This window comes from Melozone crissalis, unplaced genomic scaffold (assembly GCF_028551555.1).
Source record: "Melozone crissalis strain CALT ecotype California unplaced genomic scaffold, PUWL_Pcris_2 ptg000014l_1, whole genome shotgun sequence".
Classification (NCBI taxonomy): domain Eukaryota; kingdom Metazoa; phylum Chordata; class Aves; order Passeriformes; family Passerellidae; genus Melozone; species Melozone crissalis.
In genome coordinates, this window is record NW_026535792.1 from 17,211,489 (window position 1) to 17,229,782 (window position 18,294).

The 18,294-nt window shown below is 55.5% G+C and overlaps 1 protein-coding gene across 1 annotated transcript; it reads left to right on the forward strand.

Moving 5' to 3' along the window:
- Positions 1–2,531: 2,531 nt before the first annotated feature.
- STRA6 (signaling receptor and transporter of retinol STRA6) lies at positions 2,532–16,771 on the forward strand. Its single transcript, XM_054272385.1, has 17 exons — positions 2,532–2,653; positions 3,292–3,370; positions 3,932–4,017; positions 4,911–5,038; positions 6,192–6,370; positions 7,162–7,284; positions 8,073–8,140; positions 8,233–8,309; positions 8,992–9,053; positions 9,706–9,886; positions 11,579–11,654; positions 12,243–12,376; positions 13,373–13,490; positions 14,112–14,213; positions 14,974–15,137; positions 15,855–15,992; positions 16,593–16,771. The coding sequence occupies exons 1-17, from the start codon at positions 2,532–2,534 to the stop codon at positions 16,769–16,771; spliced, it is 2,016 nt and encodes a 671-aa protein (XP_054128360.1).
- The last annotated feature ends 1,523 nt before the right edge of the window (positions 16,772–18,294 follow it).

Here is an 18,294-nt window from a genome sequence, read left to right on the forward strand (position 1 = left end):
GCGGGAGCTGGGAAGGGCCCGGCCGAGAATGCGGATCCCGCTGGGGTTTCGGCATTCCCACCTATTTTTTTGGGATTTAGGGAGTTAAGAAGGAGCTGAGGGATCCAATTCTATGGGAGGACAATTCCCAGGGTGCGCCAGAGGTGGAAAATCAGGGAAATTTTGGAATGAGCCCTTCCAGAAAATCGGGAATGAGCCCTTCCCTAAAAAACAGGAATGAGCCTGTCTGAAAAATCGGGAATGAGCTGTTCCTTGTGTCCTGGGAGGCTGAAAAAATCGGGAACTCTCAAACCCCATTCCCAAATCTCAAATCCTAAAGCCCATTCCCCAAATCCCAAACTCCATTCCCAAATCCCAAATCCCAAACCCCATTCCCAAAATCTCAAACCCCATTCCCAAATCCTATTTCCAAACCCCGTTCCCAAATCCCAAATCCCAAACCCAAATCCCAATTCCCAAACCCATTCCCAAATCCCAAACTCCATTCCCAATTCCCAAAGCCCATTCCCAGCTCCCAAACCCAGGATGGGATCTGGGATTGCTGCAATCCCAAACTGGGATTGGGGATTTGTGGGATCCCAAATTGGGATTTGGGATGGGTTTGAGGATGGGCCTTGGGATGGGGTTTGGGGTTTGGGATATGGAATTTGGGAATGGAGTTTGGGATTTTGGGAATGGAGTTTGGGATGGGATTTGGGATTGCTGGGATCCCAAACTGGGATTTGGGATCACCCTGACAAGGACTATGGAGGGGCAGTTTCTGATTCCTGGTGGAATTTTTGGGAAAGGAGGCACAAATCCCAAATTTTCCATCCTGGCATGGGGGAAATTCCAGGAAAAGCTGCTGGGGACAGGGGGTGACAGTCAGTGACAGTCGGTGACAGTCGGTGACAGTGCCACTGCTCGGGGGCAGCTGTGGGGATCTCTTGGATCTGTCCCAATCCCAATCCTCATCCCAATCTCAATCCCGATCCTGAGGGAATTCCAGCACTGGAGCAGAGCCAGCCCCGGCTGTCTCCTCCCAGCCCTGGGGACATCGGAGACATCCTGGAGCTGCTGCCACTCTCCCTTGGGGACACTGGGGACATCCCCGAGCAGTGTCCCCAAATCCTGGAATGTCCCCAAGGCTGCTCCCACTGACCCCTCACAGCCCTGGGGACATCAGGAACTGCTCCCGGGGTGTCCCCAAGCCCCGGGGTGTCCCTGCCGCTCTCCCATGGGGACACTGGGGACACCCTGGCCTATCCCTGGGTGTCTCGGGGTGTCCCCAGGGCTGTCCCCGGGGCTGCTCCCTCTGTCCCTTGGGGACACTGGGGAGGGACATCCCCGAGATGCTCCCGGCATGTCCCCAAGTTCTGGAATGTGCGCAGTGTCCCCAGGGCTGTCCCTGGGGCGGCTCTCGCTGTCCCTTGGGGACATCGGGGCCATCCCAGAGCTGCTCCCGCGGTGTCCCCAAGACCTGGGATGTCCCCAAGCCCTCAGGGGTCATTTGGGGACATTTTTGGGGTTGTCCCGGCGCCAAACTGATCCGGAATTCCCGGGATGGCGCTGGGGACAGTCCCGGGGCTCGCGATGTCGCCGCTGGTGGCACTTTGGGGACAGCGCCGCGGCCCCTCCCCCCCGCGACCTTCGCGCCGCTTTTCCAGCTCCGAGAATTCCCAAAAAACCCAAACAAAGGCGGGATCGGCTCCGGAGCCTCGGCATCGGCCCTGGGAGCGGCTCCGGCTGCAGGATCAGCTGGGAATTGTGATCAGAGCCGCTTTTCCCGGCTTTCTTCCCACTTTTTCCAGAATTTTCCCCGTCTCTTCCCCACTTTTCCAGCCCTCATCCCAATTTTCCAGGCGTTTTCACCACTTTTCACAGCACTCTTCCTCTTGTCCCAGCGTTTTTCCCACTTCTCCGCTCCCTATCCCACTTTTTCCCACTTTTCCTGGCGTTTTTCCCACTTCTCTCATAATTTTCCAGGAGTTTTCCCCTCTTTTCACCACGTTTTCCCCTCTTTCCCCAGCATTTTTCCCCATTTTTGCAGCGTCTTTCCCACTTTTCCCGCCCCCTCTTTTCCCAGCATTTTTCCCCTCTTTTCCTGGCTTTCCCCCCACTTTTCCTGGTGTTTCCCCCATTTTTCCAGTCTCCTCCCACCTTTCCAGTCCTCATCCTGCTTTTCCAGCCCCCATTCTTCTTTTCCTGTCATTTTTTCCACTTTCCTGGCATTTTCCCACTTTCCTGGCGTTTTCCCACTTTCCCATATTTTTCCCAGTTTCCCAGTGTTTTTCTCAGCTTTTTTTTCCCCACTTTCCCGGGTTTTTTCCCACTTTACTGGGGTTTTTCCCATATTCCCTTTATTTTTCCCACTTTTCCATTATTTTTCCCACTTTCCTGTTATTTTTCCCACTTTCCCAGGGTTTTCCTCACTTTCCCGTTATTTTTCCCACTTTCCCGGGGTTTTTCCCACTTTCCCAGGGTTTTTCCCACTTTCTCGGGGTTTTTCCTGCTTTTCCAGCTGTGGGGATCCCTGTGGGGGAGGGGTGGCCATGGCCCCCAACGGCTCTGTGGGATTTCGGGATTCCCCGCTGGAGCCGGGAATTTTCCTGGATGAGGATTTGGGATCCGACTGGTACATTTATGAATCCACGGAGTCTGCACCCCACGATGAGTGAGTGCCCCTAAAATGTCCCTAAGTTTCCCCAAAAATGTCCCAAATAATGTCCCCAAAATGTCCTCAAAAGGTCTCCAAAATGTTCCCCAAAATGTCCCCAAAAGTGGCCCCAAAAAATTCCCAAAAATTACCCTAAATGGCCTCAAAATGGCCCTAAAAGTGATCCCAAAATGTTCCCAAAATTGGCCCCAAAGTGTTCCCAGAATATCCCTAAAATATCCCCAAAATGTCCCAAAAATATTCCCAAAATATCCTCAAAAATGTCCCCAAAATTTTCCCAAAAATGTCCTCAAACCATCCCCAAAATTGGCCCCAAAATGTCCCTAAAATATCCCCAAAATGTCCCTAAAATATTCCCAAAATTGTCCCCAAAATGTCCCCAAAATATCCCCAAAAGTGTCCTGGAGTGTCCCCTTCCCATGGAGCAAATCCCTGAGTTTTGGACCCTCTAAAAATCCTGGAACTTTTGGTCATTCCCAGATTTATTCCTGGATTTTTGGCCCAGAAATTTGTGGGGCCGTCCCTGTCACTCCCAGATTTATTCCCATCGGGAATAAAAATCTGGGATTTTTCCCATTTTTCCCAGCCCTTTTAGGGTCAAACTCACCAAATCTGGGATTTTTCCATTTTTCCAGCCTTTTTCCCGACGCCATCCCGGAATGCCACCCCACAATCTCCCCCCAGCTGTACCACACCGTCATGGCTCCCATTTCCGTGAGTATCCGCCCCAAAATCCCCATCCCCGCCCCAAAATTCCCGAAAAACCCCAATCCCACATCCCCATGTTCCATTCCCATTCATCTTGTATGGATTTTCCCACCTAAACCATTCCGGAATTCCTGGATTTGGGGGATTTCACTTCCCTGTGGGACAAGAACTCCAAAATTCCTCCCAAATCATTCCCAGAACCCTTTTCCATGGATTTATAGGATCTCAATGGGATTCCCATCATTCCCACCATTCCCTGGACACTTTTCCATGGATTTATGGGATTTCCATGGGGTTCCCATCATTCCCGGGTCTCTTTCCCATGGAAATGGGGTCTCCATGGGATTCCCATCATTCCCAGAACCCTTTTCCATGGATCTATGAGGTCTCCATGAGGATCCCATCATTCCCATCATTCCCAGGTCTCTTTTCCATAGATTTATGGGGTTTCTATGGGGTTCCCATCATTCCCATCATTGCCAGGACTCTTTTCCATGGATTTATGGGGTCTCCATGGGGTTCCCAGCACTCCAGGACCCTTTTCCATGGATTTCCCTCCCGTTGCAGCTGGCCGTGCTCCTGGCCTTGTCCTTCCTGGTCAAGCGCCGCCGGCTCCACCTGAGCTGCTGGAATGGCGTCCCGGGATTGCTCAGGTATGGAATTCCCAAAATCCCGCTGATCCTTCCCTGGGAAGGGCTCGGAATTCCCAAAATCCCCTCCATGGAAATGACTCAGAATTCCAGAATCCCATCCCTGCAAAGGGCTCAGAATTCCCGAAATCCCTTACTGTAGAGGACTTGGAATTACCAAAATTCCTTCCTGAAAAGGACTTGGAATTCCCAAACCCTGCTGATCCTTCCTTAGAAAGGGCTCAGAATTCCCAAAATGCCCTCCATGGAAAGGGATCAGAATTCCCAAACCCAGTTGATCCCTTCCCTAGAGAAGACCTGGAATTCCCAAAGTCCCTCCCCGGGAAGGAGTGAGAATTCCCAAAATCCCTCCCTGGAACAGGGCGGGAATCCCCAAAATCCCGTTCCTGCAAAGGGCTCAGAATTTCCAAAATGCCCTTCCTGGAAAGGACTAGTAATTCCCAAAATCCCCTCCCTGGGAATTCCCAAAATCCCTCCCTGGCAAGGAGCGGGAATTCCCAAAGTCTCTTCCTGGGAAGGAGTGGAATTCCCGCAGTCTCCCCCTGGGAAGGGCTCAGAATTCCCACAGTCCCTCCCTGGGAAGGAGCAGGAATTCCCAAAGTCCCCTCCCTGGAAAGACCTCAGAATTCCTGCAGTCCCTCCCTGGAAAGACCTAAGAAATCTGAAAATCCCATCCTTGGGGAGGACCCTGAATTCCCAAAATCCCTCCCTGGGAAGGGCTCAGAATTCACAAAGTTCCTCCCTGGGAAGGGCTCAGAATTCCCGCAGTCTCTCCCTGGGAACGAGCGGAAATTCCCAGAGTCCCTCCCTGGGAAGGGCTTGGAATTCCTGCAGCCCCTCCCTGGAAGGAGCAGGAATTCCCGCAGTCCGTCCCTGGTCATTCCCGACCGTTGCAGCCCCGGGAATCTGCTGGAGCAGGACGGGCATCGCGCCGTGGCCGCGGCGGTGCTGGCGCTGCTCTGCTCCGAGCTCTGCCGGCTGCTGCTGGACCCCGACCCGCTGCCACTGCTGCCACCGACGGCGGGGACACCCACGGGGACACCCACGGGGACACCCACGGGGACACCGACGGCGTCACCCGCCACACGCGGTGAGGCACGGAGCGCCACATCCCAGCCTGGGGAGGGCTCGGAGTCCCCAAATCCCCACCCAGAAAGGGTTTGGAATACCCAATCCCATCTCTGGGAAGGGCTCGGAATGCCCAAAATCCCCACCTGAGGAGGGCTCGGAGTTCCCAAATTCCATCCTGGGAAGGGCTCGGAGTTCCCAAATCCCCACTCTGGGAAGGGCTCAGAGTTCCCAAATCCCCACCCCACAAAGTGCTCAGAGTTCCCAAAATCCCCACTCTGGGAAGGGCTTGGAGTGCCCAAATCCCCACCCCACAAAGGGCTCAGAGTTCCCAGATCCCCATCTGGAAAGGGCTCAGAATTCCCAAATCCCCACCCCACAAAGGGCTCGGAGTTCCCAAAATCTCCACTCTGGGAAGGGCTTGGACTTCCCAAATCCCATTCTGGGAAGGGCTCAGAATTCCAAAATGGCACCCCTGGAACACCCCAAATCTCTCCATGGAAAGGGCTCAGAGTTCCCAAATCCCCATCCCTGGGAAGGGCTGGCTGGGCTGGTGGCAGTGACCCCTTGTCCCCAGGGTGGTGGCATTGACCCCAGGGTGGTGCCAGTGACCTTGTGTCCCTGGGGCAGTGGCACTGACTCCAGGGTAGTGGCAGTGTCCCAGGGTGGTGGCAGTGACCTCTGGAGTAGTGGCAGTGACCCCAGGGCGGTGGCATTGACCACAGGGTGGTGGCAGTGTCCCCAGGTCGGTGGACATGTCCCCAGGGTGGTGGCAGTGATTCAATGTCCCCAGGGTGGTGGCAGTGTCCCCTGGGGGGGTGGCATTGACCCCGGGGTGGTGGCAATGACCTCTGGGGTTGTGGCAGTGTCCCTGGGGTGGTGGCAGTGACCCTGTGTCCCTCGGGTGGTGGCAGTGTCCCCTGGGAGGGTGGCAGTGTCCCCAGAGTGGTAGCAGTGATGCAGTATCTGTCGGGGGGTATCCGTGTCCCCAGGGTGGTGGCAGTGACTTGGTATCCCTGGGGTGGTGGCATTGACCCCAGGGCAGTGGCAGTGCCCCAGGGCAGTGTGTCACCCCCCGGTACCGTGGGTGTCCCCGCTGACACCGCGGTGTCACCGTGCAGAGTTCTGGAAGGTTCTGGCCCTGCTCTATTTCCCGGCGCTGTACCTGCCCCTGCTGGCCTGCGCCGGCCCCCGGCACCGCCTGGGCTACGCCGCGGGGACCCTGCTGGCCTGGGGACACTGCGGGGCGCAGGCCTGGCACCGCGCGCAGTGTCCCCTGGCACCCAAGGTGGGTGGCATCGAGGTGGCGTGGCTTCCTGGGGTGGCTCTGAGGGGTCTTGGCTCCCTTGTCACCTCCTTGAGTGACCTGAGGTGGCATGGCTTGCTGGAGTGGCCCTGAAGTGCTATGGCTTCCTTGTCACCTCCTGGGGTGGCCCCGAGGGGTTGTGGCTCCCTTGTCACCTCCTTGAGTGGCCCTGAGGTGGCACAGCTTGCTGTGGTGGCACTGAGGAGTTGTGGCTCCCTTGTCACCACCCTGAGTGGCCCCAAGGCCGGGAAAAGGACAGGGAGGTGGCCCAAGGTGGAGGTGGCTCCCTGGAGTGTCCCTGAGGTGCTGTGGCTCCCTGGCCAGCCCCCAGTGTGTCCCTGCAGTGTCCCCTGGCTGCTGGCAGTGACCCTCCGTCCGTGTCCCCAGGGTGGTGGCAGTGATGTGGTGTCCCTGGGGGTGGTGGCGGTGTCCCCTGTGTCAGTGTCCCCAGGGTGGTGGCAGTGTTCCTGGGGTGGTGGCCATGCTGCGGTGTCCCCAAGGTGGTGGCAGTGTCCTCTGTGTCAGTGTCCCCAGAGTGGTGGCAGTGTCCCTGGGGCAGTGGTGGCGTTCCCAGGCAGTGGCAGTGACCCCGGGCGTTGACAGTGACCCCATGTCCCCAGGGGTGGTGGCAGTGACCCCGGGGGATGGTGGCAGTGACCCAGCGTCCCCAGGGTGGTGGCAGTGTCCCCAGGGTGGTGGCAGTGACCCCGGGGGATGGTGGCAGTGACCCAGCGTCCCCAGGGTGGTGGCAGTGACCCCGTGTCCCCGCGCAGATCCACCGGCTGTACTCGCTGCTGTCCCACGTCCCTGCGCTGCTGTCCCTGTCCCTGCTCAGCCTCTGGTACCCGGCACAGCTCCTGCGCAGCCTCCGGAACAGGGACAGCCCTGAGCCATGGGTACGGACACGGGAACTCGGGATCGGGATCGAGATCGGGATCAGGATTGGGATCGGGATCAAGACTGGGATTGAGATTGGGATCGGGATCAAGATTGGGATCAGGACCAGAACTGGGACCAGGATCAGGATCAGGATTGGGATCAGGACCAGAACTGGGACCAGGATCGGGATTGGGATCAGGATCAGGATTGAGAGCCTGATTGGGATCGTGGTCGGGATCAGGATCACGATTGGTATTGAACCTGATTGGAATTGGATCGGGATTGGGATCAGGACTGGGATCTCCATGTATTGCCCTCCCAGCTCTGCTGCTGGGGGTTCTCCGTTGCTCTCCTGGGATTGGTTTTGGGATTGGAATTGGGATTGGGATCTCCACATGTTCCCTTGCCCTGCTGGGGGTTCTCCATTGCTGTCCCAGCACCGGCAGCGGGGTCGGGAAATTCCTCGGGATAAATCCCTTACACAAGAGGCTCCCGCCATCAATGGCTCCGTTCAGGCCGGCTCCGGGCTCTCTCTTTTTCCCGGATAATCCCCGGAGCTCAGAGCTCGGAGCTTTGTTGGGGAGAGAGGAGGGAAAAGCAGGAAAGGCCTGAGGTGACCCCTCATGGGGGAATGAGGGATCCCACAGGGGTTTGGGAACAAAATCCCACTTTATTCCCACTTTTCTGTACCAACACCGCACATCCTGTATGCTGGCCCGGGCTCGGGAATTCCTGTAGGGATATGCCCGGGATGAGGGTGTGGCCAGGGCAGCTCTGCCACCCCAAATCCATCCGTTATCCCCAGATTTCCGGGAAAAGCTATTACAGGAAGTACCTCAAGGCCCTGCTGTCCAAGCGGGACCGGAAAGGGAGGTAAGGATGGAAATTCCCATTGCCGACAAATCCCATTGCCAGCAATTCCCATTCCCAAGGCGGGGAATGTCACCCTCTCCCACCTTCTGCAGCTCCGTCAAGATTGATGAGAGCCTCGGCTCCCGGATCCGCTCCTACCTGCTCTCCTACATCTACATTCCCGAGGAAGGTGAGCACCTGGAAAATTCCATGGAATCTGGGAATGGTTGGGGTTGGGATTTATGGATCAGTCAGGCCATTCCCAAAATCCTGGGTTGCTCCAAGCCCTGTCCAACCTGGCCTGGCTTGGAGCCTGAATCCAGCTGTGCTTGGGGTAGGGATCCACAAATCCATGGAAAAGGGGTCCTGGGAGTGATGGGAATCCCAAGGAGGCCCCATAAATTCATGGAATTATGGGAAACCCAGGGAGGCCCCATAAATCCATGGAAAAGAGACTGGAATGATGGGAACCCCATGTAGGCCCCATCTCCATGGAAAAGGGTTCCTGGGAAAGATGGGTTCTTCATGGAGGCCCCATAAATCCATGGTAGTGATGGGATTCTCATGGAGAACCCATAAATCCATGGAAAAGTGGTCCTGGGAGTGATGGAATCCTCATGGAAGCCCCATAAATCCACGGAAGGGAATTGTCCTGCACAGAGGGGGTGAAATCCTGGGAATGCAGAGCCATTCCCATCCATGAAGGGGGCAGGAAATATCCCAAGTTTCCATGGAAAAGCAGGATGGACCCATCCATCCATTCCCGACTCTCCATCCCAGCAGGAATTCCCTGTGGAAATCCCATTCCAAAAGGTGTTCCCTTTGCACCCTCATCCTGCTCCACCACCCCAAATTCCCAATTTTCCCTCCAGGATTCCGGATCCCGCTGAAGTTGGTGGTATCCGTCACTGTGGCCGTCATCGCCGTCTACCAGGTGACATTCCCAGAGGATCCTGGGGGATCCCACCCAGGAATGGCATTAAAATTCCTTCTGGAATTCCGCACTCACGTAAATCCAAAAATCCTGTAGAATCCCAGCTGTAAATCCCTAAATCCCAGAATTCTGTGGGATCCCAGCCATAAATCCCTAAATCCCATGGGATCCCAGCTGTAAATCCCAAAATCCCATGTGATTTGAGCTGTAAATCCTGTGAGATCCCAGCTGTAAATCCTGAAATCCTGTGGGATCTGAGCATTAAATCCCAAAATCCCACAGGATGCAAGCTGTAAATCCCAAAATCCCACATGATTTGAGCCATATATCCCACAGGATCCAAGCCGTAAATTCCAAAATTCTTTGGGATCCAAGCCTTAAATCCCATGGGATCTGAGCCATAAATCCTGAAATCCTGTGAGGTCCGAGCCTTAAATCCCAAAATCCCATGGGAATTGACCTGTAAATCCCACAGAATCCGAGCCATAAATACCAAAATCCTGTGGGATCTGAGCCTTAGATCCCGTGGGATCTGAGCCGTAAATCCTGAAATCCCGCGGGATCTGAGTCATAAATCCTGAAATTTAACGGGATTTGAGCCAGAAATCCCGCGGGATCCGGGCCGGAGCTGAGGTGTCCCCGTGTCCCGCAGATGGCCGTGCTGCTGCTGGTGGCCGTGGTGCCCGCGCTGCGCATTGTCCGGGCGGGAATGACCAAGGACGTGGTGGTGCTGCTGGTGCAGTTCGGGCTGGTGCCCTCGCAGGGCGCGGCCGTGCCCGGGGACCTGGAGCAGGAGCTGCGCACGGCACGGCACTTCCTGTGGGCGCTGGAAGGTGGAGCCGCATCCCGACCCTAACCCCGATCCAGATCCTAATCCTGGTCCCGACCCCAATCCTGATCAGGATCAGGATCATGATCACAATCCCAGTCCCAATCCAGATCACGATCCCAATCCCAATCCTGATCTCAGTCCCAATCCAGATCCCGATCCGGATTCCTATCCCAATCCGGATCTCAATCCTGATCCCAATGCAGATCCCGATCCAGATCCCAATCCCAATCATGATCACAATCACGATCCCAGTCCCGATCCCAATCCCAGGCCCAATCCCAATCCCAATCTGGATTCCGATCCCAATCCCGACCCTGATCCCGATCCCAGCTGAATCAATGCTCCAGAGGGGATTCCAGAGGGATTTCCTGAGGGTTCCTCCCCTGGAGGATGGGATGGGGTGGATTCCAGGGGGTGAATTCCAGGGGGATTTGGGGAGGATTCCTCGCCTGGAGGATGAGATTGAGTGGATTCCAGAGGGATTTCCAGAAGATTCCTTGCCTGGAGGATGGGACTGGGAGGATTCCAGGGGCATTTCCAGAGGATTCCTGGCCCAGAGAATGGGATGGGGCAGATTCCAGAAGGATTTCCAGAAGATTCCCTGCCCAGAGGATGGGACAGGGAGGAGTCCAGAGGGATTGCGGAGGATTCCCTGCCTGGAGTATGGGATGGGGCAAATTCCAGGGGATTTTGGGAGGATTCCTCACCTGTAGGATGGGATGAGGTGGATTCCAGGGGGATTTTGGGAGGATGGGATGTGGAGGATTCCCGGGGGGGTGTGGGGAAGATTCCTGGCCCAGGGGATGGGATTGGGCCAAATCCAGGGGGATTTGGGGAGTGGATGGCAGGGATTGGGCGGATTCCAGCGGGATTTCGGGAGCAGCTGGCAGGGATGGGACTGTGCCAGGCTGGCGCGTGCCAAGGCGGGAAGAGACTCTGGGAAAAGCCGTTGGGAAGAGCCAGAGGGAAGAGCTGGCGGCAGATGCTCCAGGCTTGGAAATGTGCTGGAAGTTAACAGATGGGCCTGGATCCCTGGAGAGTGGAAATCCTTGGATGGGGGATGAGGGAAGAGCAGGGAAGAAGGAAGAAAAGGGATCAGGGAATTCCAGGGATCGGGGAATTTCAGGGATCAAGGAATTCTAGGGATCAGAGAGTAGCAGGGATGAGGGAATTTCAGTGATCAGGGAATTTCAGTGATCAGGGAATTTCAGGGATGAGGGAATAGGGATGAAGGGATAGCAGAGCTGAGGGAATTCCAAGGATGATAGAATTCCCAGGATAAAGGAATTTTGGGAATCAGGGAATTTCAGGGATAAAGAAAGAGCAGGGATACCCTGCTCCTTCCTTGGGATCCCACCAGCTCCAGGCAGGATTTTTGGGGTTTTTCCTGGATCCCCAAACCTCTCTCATCCCATTTTTTCCCTCTCCCCTCTTTCCCACAGATCCTCTTTCCCAAGACCCCCATCCCAGCTCGCTCCAGGGATTTTCCTGGATTTCCCTTCCCCTTTTCCCTCGCTCTGTCCTGTCCATCCCCCCTTGGGAGCTGAAGGTGGGAGTGACAATGGGGGAAACTGAGGCACAATGTGAATCCCAATGTTTCTGTTCCCATCCCCATGGCGCAATTCCCAGCAAAATCCTGCTCCCGGAATTATTCCCAATCCCAAATGCAGGATTTTTTCCCGTTTTTCCGCAGTGTGCTACATCTGCTCACTGGTGCTGTGCTGCCTGCTCACCTGCGCCATGCTGCTCCGGAGCCTGGGCATGCACAGGTGGGGCTGGCCCCGCTCCTGGCATTCCCTTTCCCAATATTCCCATTCCCAATATCCCCATTCCTGATATTCCATTCCCAGTATTTCTATTCCTGATATCCCCAGTCCCATTCCTGATACCCCCACTCCCATTCTCAATATTCCCTTTCCTGATGTTCCCATGCCCATTCCCGATGTCCCCACGCCCATTCCCAAAGTCCCTGACCCTGTTCCAAATATTCCCATCATCATTCCCAATGTTCCCATTCCTGATACCCCCATCCCCATTCCCAACATCCCTGGCCCCATTCCCAGTGTTCCCAACCCCTTTCCCTATGTTCCTATTCCTGATATCCCCATTCCCGATGTCCCCACCTCCATTCCTAATGCTGCCATTCCTGATGTCCCTGTCCCCATTCCTGATACCCCCATCCTCATTCCCAATGTCCCTGGCCCCATTCTGTGTTCCCAACCCCATTCCCAATGTTCCTATATCCGATATCCCCATTCGCAATGTCCCCACCCCCATTCCTGATGTCCCTGCCCCCATTCCCGATATCCCTGTCCCCATTCCCGGGCCGGGATCAATCGGGATCATTTTCCCTCCAGGTCCAATCTGCGGGCGCTGTACCAGGGCGCTGTGCTGGACGTGTTTTCCAAGGCCCACATCCTGAGGCCTTCCCGAGAATCCCTCGTCTGCTGGATGGCCTTCTCCAGCTTCCAGGCGGCCTTCGCCTGCCTGGGTAATGGGCTTTTGGGATCATGGCATGGAGATCCTGATTTTCCTAAAGATTAAGCAGCAATTCCCCATTTTTGCCCCTTTTCCAAGAGGGTTTTTAGCCCCCTTTCCTTAAATAGAATCTGGCGGGTTTTGGGAGCATGGGATGATTGAGAATTGGGAAAAACTGGAAAAATAATGGGAATAATTGGGTTGGGAATTCAAAGAGGAGGAAGGAGTGAAATGATGTCTAGGTAATGGGATTTTGGGATCACAGCATGGAGATCCCAATTTTATTAAGGATTAAGCAGCAATTCCCTGTTTTTGCCCCTTTTCCAAGAGGGTTTTTAACCCCCTTTCCTTAAATGGAATGTGGAGGGTTTTGGGAGCATCAGATGGTTGGGAATTGGGAAAAACTGGAAAAATAATTGGGAAAACTGCAAAAAAACATCAGAAAAATTGGGGTGAGAATTCAAAGAGAAGGAAGGGGAGGGATGATATCTGGGTAATGGGATTTTGGGATCACAACATGGGGATCCCAATTTTCTTAAGGATTAAGCAGCAGTTCCCAGAAGGGTTTTTAGCTCCCTTTCGTCAAACAGAATCTGGTGGGTTTTGGGAACACCAGATGGTTGGGAATCAGGAAAAACTAGAAAAATACTTGGAAAAATTAAGTTGGGAATTCAAAGAGGAGGAAGAGGCTGGAAGATGCCTGGGTTTGGCTCAATCCCAAATATTTGGGTGGGAAAAGCTGTGGAAGCCTCTTGTCCTCGGTGCATTCTGGGGGCTCCCCGTCCCCATCCCAGCCTGGATCATCCTGGGAATGGGGAGTGGGATCCCAAAAAGAGGGAAAATCTTCATTCCACCCCCAGGAATTATGGGGACAACCCCTTGGGAATGCAGACCTGATTTTGGGGACTGGTGGGGTTTTTATTGGATTGTCGGGAAAGCCCCGTGCAGGGATCTGGGGAATGAGAGCTGGTTTTCCATCCTGGATTCCTGCTCCATGTTCCCATTCCAGGTCTCCTGATCCAGCAGGTGATTTTCTTCCTCTGCTTCGTGGCCTTCACCTTCCTGGTGGTGATCCCACTCCAGCTTGGCATCAGCTCCCCGCTCTTTGGGATCATCCGGAACATGTGGTGAGCTGGGAAGGGTTGGAAACCCCAAGGAATGGCCCAGGATGGGTTTGGGATGCTCCATGTGGGGTTTTTCCAACCCCACTGGGGGTTTCTGCTGCCTGGGGTGGTGCCTTGGGACATTCCCAGTACCTTGGGACATTCCCGGTGCCTTAGGACATTCCCAGTGTTTTGGGACACTCCTGGTGTCCATCCTGCACTTTGGGATGATCCAGAACATGTGGTGAGCTGGGAAGGGCCGGAAACCCCAAGGAATGGTCCTGGATGGGTTTGGGATGCTCCATGTAGGGTTTTCCCAACACCACTGGAAGCTTCTGCCCGTGACGGTGTTTTGGGACATTCCTGGTATTTTGGGACTTTCCTGTTGATTTGGGGCATTCCCGGTGTTTTGGGACATTCCCGGTGTCCATCCTTCTCTTCAGGATGATCCAAAACATGTGGTGATCCCTTGGGAAGGGTGGAAAACCCCAAGGAATGGTCCTGGATAGGTTTGGGATGCTCCATGTGGGGTTTTTCCAACACCACTGGGGGTTCCTGCCCGTGGCGGTGTTTTGGGACATTCCCAGTGTTTTGGGGCATTCCTGGTGTTTTGGGACATTCCCAGTGTCCATCCCGCCCTTCCAGGCCCTTCTGGCTGACCCTGGTGGTGGCCGTGCTTGTGCAGCATCTCCTGGCCCATTTCCAGTTCTTGGAGCAGCATTCCCTGCAGAAGGAGATCACCAACAGGTACAGGGACACTGCCATCGTCCCCCATCGTCCCCAGTTGTCCCTGATTGTCCCTAGGGAGGTTGGCAGGAATTCCAGGTCCCCACTGAGGTTTTTCCAGGTGTTCCGGCCTGGATTTTGGTGGGGTGACACCAGTGAGGGTGGCCCTGCTCCACGGGCCCCGTTTCCAAGCCCAGATCACTGAGGATTGGCCGAGTGGGGTTGGTCACCACTGGCAGGTGTCCTCCACTCAGGGATGGCATCACCACCGGTGACCAAGGTGACAGAGGGACACAAGTGTCCCATGCCACCCCCTGACAGGGCAGAGATGTCCTCCTGGTGTCCATCCCAAACCAGCAGGTGTTGTCCCTCACTCCTACATGTTGTCACCACCCAAGACCGGGGTGGCAGAGGGACCCAGGTGTCCTCCTGGCAGGTCAGTGAGGCTCTCCTGGAGTCCATCCCAGGCCACCAGCAGATGTCCCTCACTCCCATGTGGTGTCACCATCAGAGACTGGGGTGACAGGGGGACCCAGGTGTCCTCTTGGCAGGTCAGCGAGGCTCTTCTGGAGCTGGTGGCCTCCATCCCAAAATCCCATCCCTGCATTTTGGCCGGTTCCTCACTCTCCAAGGAGACAAGGAGCTCCTGACGGTTCCCCAGGAGCCTGGGAGGGCGTTGGCTTCTCCCAGTGGGATGGGCTGGATGTGAGTGGGGCTGGGAGGTTTGGGGTGGCCGGAGTTCTCCTGGAAGGGCCATCCCGGGGCTCTGTGTGTCCTGCAGGCGCGCGCTGTACATCGTCACCTTCCTGCTCTTCCCCACCAACATTATGGTGGGCTCCATGGCCGCGGTGTGGCGCGTGGTCATCTCCGGCCTCTACAACGCCGTCCACTTCTGCCGGCTGGACATCAGCCTGCTGCATCGTGGTGTGGAGACCTTCGACCCAGGTGGGGCAGCAAGACGTCACCGTGCCACCAGCACGGTCCTTGTCCCACCACAGGGGGTTGGGATGGGGGCCCGGAGCTGCTGGGATTGAGGGTGGCCCCAAACGTTGGGAGTGGGACACCTGGAGCAGGTGGCTTCTCCTGATTCCTGTTTTTTATCCCAAAAAAATGAGTGGTGACCTTGGAGCTTCACCAGTGGTCACCTCGTGTCCTGGGAAAAAGAAGAAGAGACCTCCACATTTTTCCTGTGGGATTGAGGGTGGCTTGGAAATGGGATGATAGCAGCAGGTGGCTTCTCCTGATTCCTGCTTGGTCCTGCTCTTTGATCCCAAGAAATGGGAGATGACCTTTGGGGTTCCACCAGTGGTTACCTCATGTCTTGGGATAAAGGAGGGGGGACCTCAGGGGACCTCGGGCCTTCCTCTGATTTTCCTACTGGGATTGACGGTGGCTTCAGAGCATTGGGAATGGAACACCTGGAGCAGGTGGTGCCAGCTGGGTCCTGCTATTTGTGTCCCAAAAAATGGGATGAGCTGTGGGGTTTCCCCTCATCTCCTGGGATAAAGGAGAGGAGACCTCAGGGGAGCTCAGGGGAGCTCAGGCTGGCCCCTGCTTTTCCTGCTGGGATTGTGGAGCATGGAGACCAGAGCTGGATCCATCCCTGGGCCCCGGGTGGGAATGGGTAGTGCTGTCCCCAGTGAGGGCGTGGTGTCCCCGCAGGGTACCGCACCTACTGCCACTACCTGCGGGTGGAGGTCAGCCAGTGCCACCCGCTGCTGAAGGCCTTCTGCTTCCTGCTGCTCCAGTCCGGCCGGCCCGAGCCGCCGGCACCGCCCCGGGACACCCAGCTGGAGGAAGGTGGGACCTGGGGACACTGGGGGATCAGGGGGAAGGGACAGGATGGTGACCTGTGGGTGGCACCTCTGGTTGGTGTGGAGACACCTCCATCCATCCATCCATCCATCCATCCATCCATCCATCCATCCATCCATCCATCATCCATCCATCCATCCATCATCCATCATCCATCCATCCATCTATCCATCTGTCAACCATCCATCCATCCATCCATCCATCCATCCATCCATCCTCTCCAGGATATGGATGGGGCTCTTTGGGGTGTGGTGGGATCTTGGTGGCTCCAGGAAAATGGGGTTGGGACTGGAATCTGGGAATCTTGGAACACTTTGGGTTGGAAGGGCCCTTAAAGCCCATCCAGGGACACCTCCCACTATCCCAGGCTGCTCCAAACCCCATCCAACCTTTCCTTGGGCACTTTGCGCATCCAGGGGCAACCACAGTTCTTCTGGGAATTCCATCCCAGCCAGGAATTCCATCACAATCTCCCCTTTCCCAGCAGAAATCTATCCCTCTGCGCCTCATCCCAACCCCTCTCTCGCTCTCCTGGTGCTTTTCCAGGCCCTGAATCCTCTCCCTGCTGCTCCCGTCTCCTTCCAGGCCTCCAGCTGATGCATCCCAAGCCCCCGGCTCCGGGAAGGGTGCGGAGCCGGCGGATCCGGGCGCGCTGGTGGGTGGCCTACACGCTCCTGCACAACCCCTCGCTGACCGCTTCCCGAAAAACCGCACTGGCCGATCCCGCCGCCAACGGCGCCCAGCTCGGCATTCCCAGGCCCTGAATTCCCGGGAATCCCATCGCATCTTCCATCTCCCATCCCTGAATTTCTGGCGCTTCTCATGCGCCCTTTCCCAGCCTCCGGACTCTCTCCGAGGGTTTATCCCTAAATCTGTGCCGAGCCACTGCCAAGGTCTGGAGGTGACATCTCTGAGCCCAGCCTGGATGGAGATGAGCCAAGGAAAATGCTCCCAGCATCCCAAAAATATTTTGGAATTCACTCCTGCAGCCAGCCCGGTTCTCAGCAGCTTTTCCAGCACAGGACAATTCTCATGGGACAATTCCAGCATGGGACAATTCCCATCCTCTTCCAGAGAACTGGAAGAGGAACTTGGAGGGATCCCCAGCCGGCCAAAGGAATTCTCAACCACCAGGAATTACCCCGGGAACTCCACGAGGGAGAAAATTCCCATTCCCAGCATCTCCCTTCCCGATTCTGGCTCCATTTGGGCTCCACATTCACTCCCGGGACGTTTTTTTCCCTGATTTTTGAAGGATCAAATCCCACCCTGCTCCCCGCCCTCTTCCACTCCCAGTTTTGTGGTGATCCGGGGTTTTCCAGGGCTGGGATCCATGGAAAACCTCGCTGGGAAGCGCGGGGGAAGGAGAATAAATGGGTACCTCGTTCCTACTCCTGGGATGTGCAGTTTTCCTTGGATATTCCCCCGTCCAGCAGGATTTGGGACCACCCCAGCCCCGAATCCAGGGAATGGTTGGGATGACCTCGCCCAGCAGAGATTTCAGGGATCTGATCCATGATCCAACTTTAGGGCAGTTTTATGGGAAAACCGCTCTCCTCACATTCCCAAAACTTTGGGAAGGGTGGGAATGGGAATGGGGAATTTTGGAGATAAAACCCCATAGGGATGGCAATGAGATGGTGCTAGATCACCTCTTCCTGCTCTTAAATCCGAGAATTCCCAACTTTTTGGGCTGGAATGAGCAGGCCCCTGGTGGATCCCAAGCACCCCAAGATTCCCTTGGGAATTCTCAGCCCAGCCTGCATGGAGATGCTGGATCATGCTGGGATTTCCTTGGAAGTGGCCAGAGCTGCTCTCTGAAGGATCCCAGGGACCCCGTTCCCTCCCTCTGGAATGTTCCCAGCACCCTCAGGACGGTTTGGGGGCACTAGGATTGATTCCCATGCTTTGGGGTTTCCTCCCTTTTCCCAGGATTCCCTCCCAGCCCATCCCAACACCTGCAGCTGCAAAGGCAGCCTAAAACCCCTTTACAAAATCCCTTTAACAATTCCTTTAAAAATCCCTTTAAAAATCCTAAATATCTCCAAAATATCTTTTTCAAAAATCCCAAAAATCTCTAAAATCCATTTTAAAATCCGTAAAATCTGTGGCAGCTCTGTGTTACGGGCGGGGCTGAATTTTGGGATCAGTTTCCACATCCCCACCCAAGGCTCCCTGGAGATCCATGGAATTTGTGTGGTTTTTGGGATAGCAGCAGCACCCTGGGGGGGATTTGGGAATTTCTTCCGCTTCCTGTTGCTTCCCAGCTCGTCTGGAAACTCCAAAT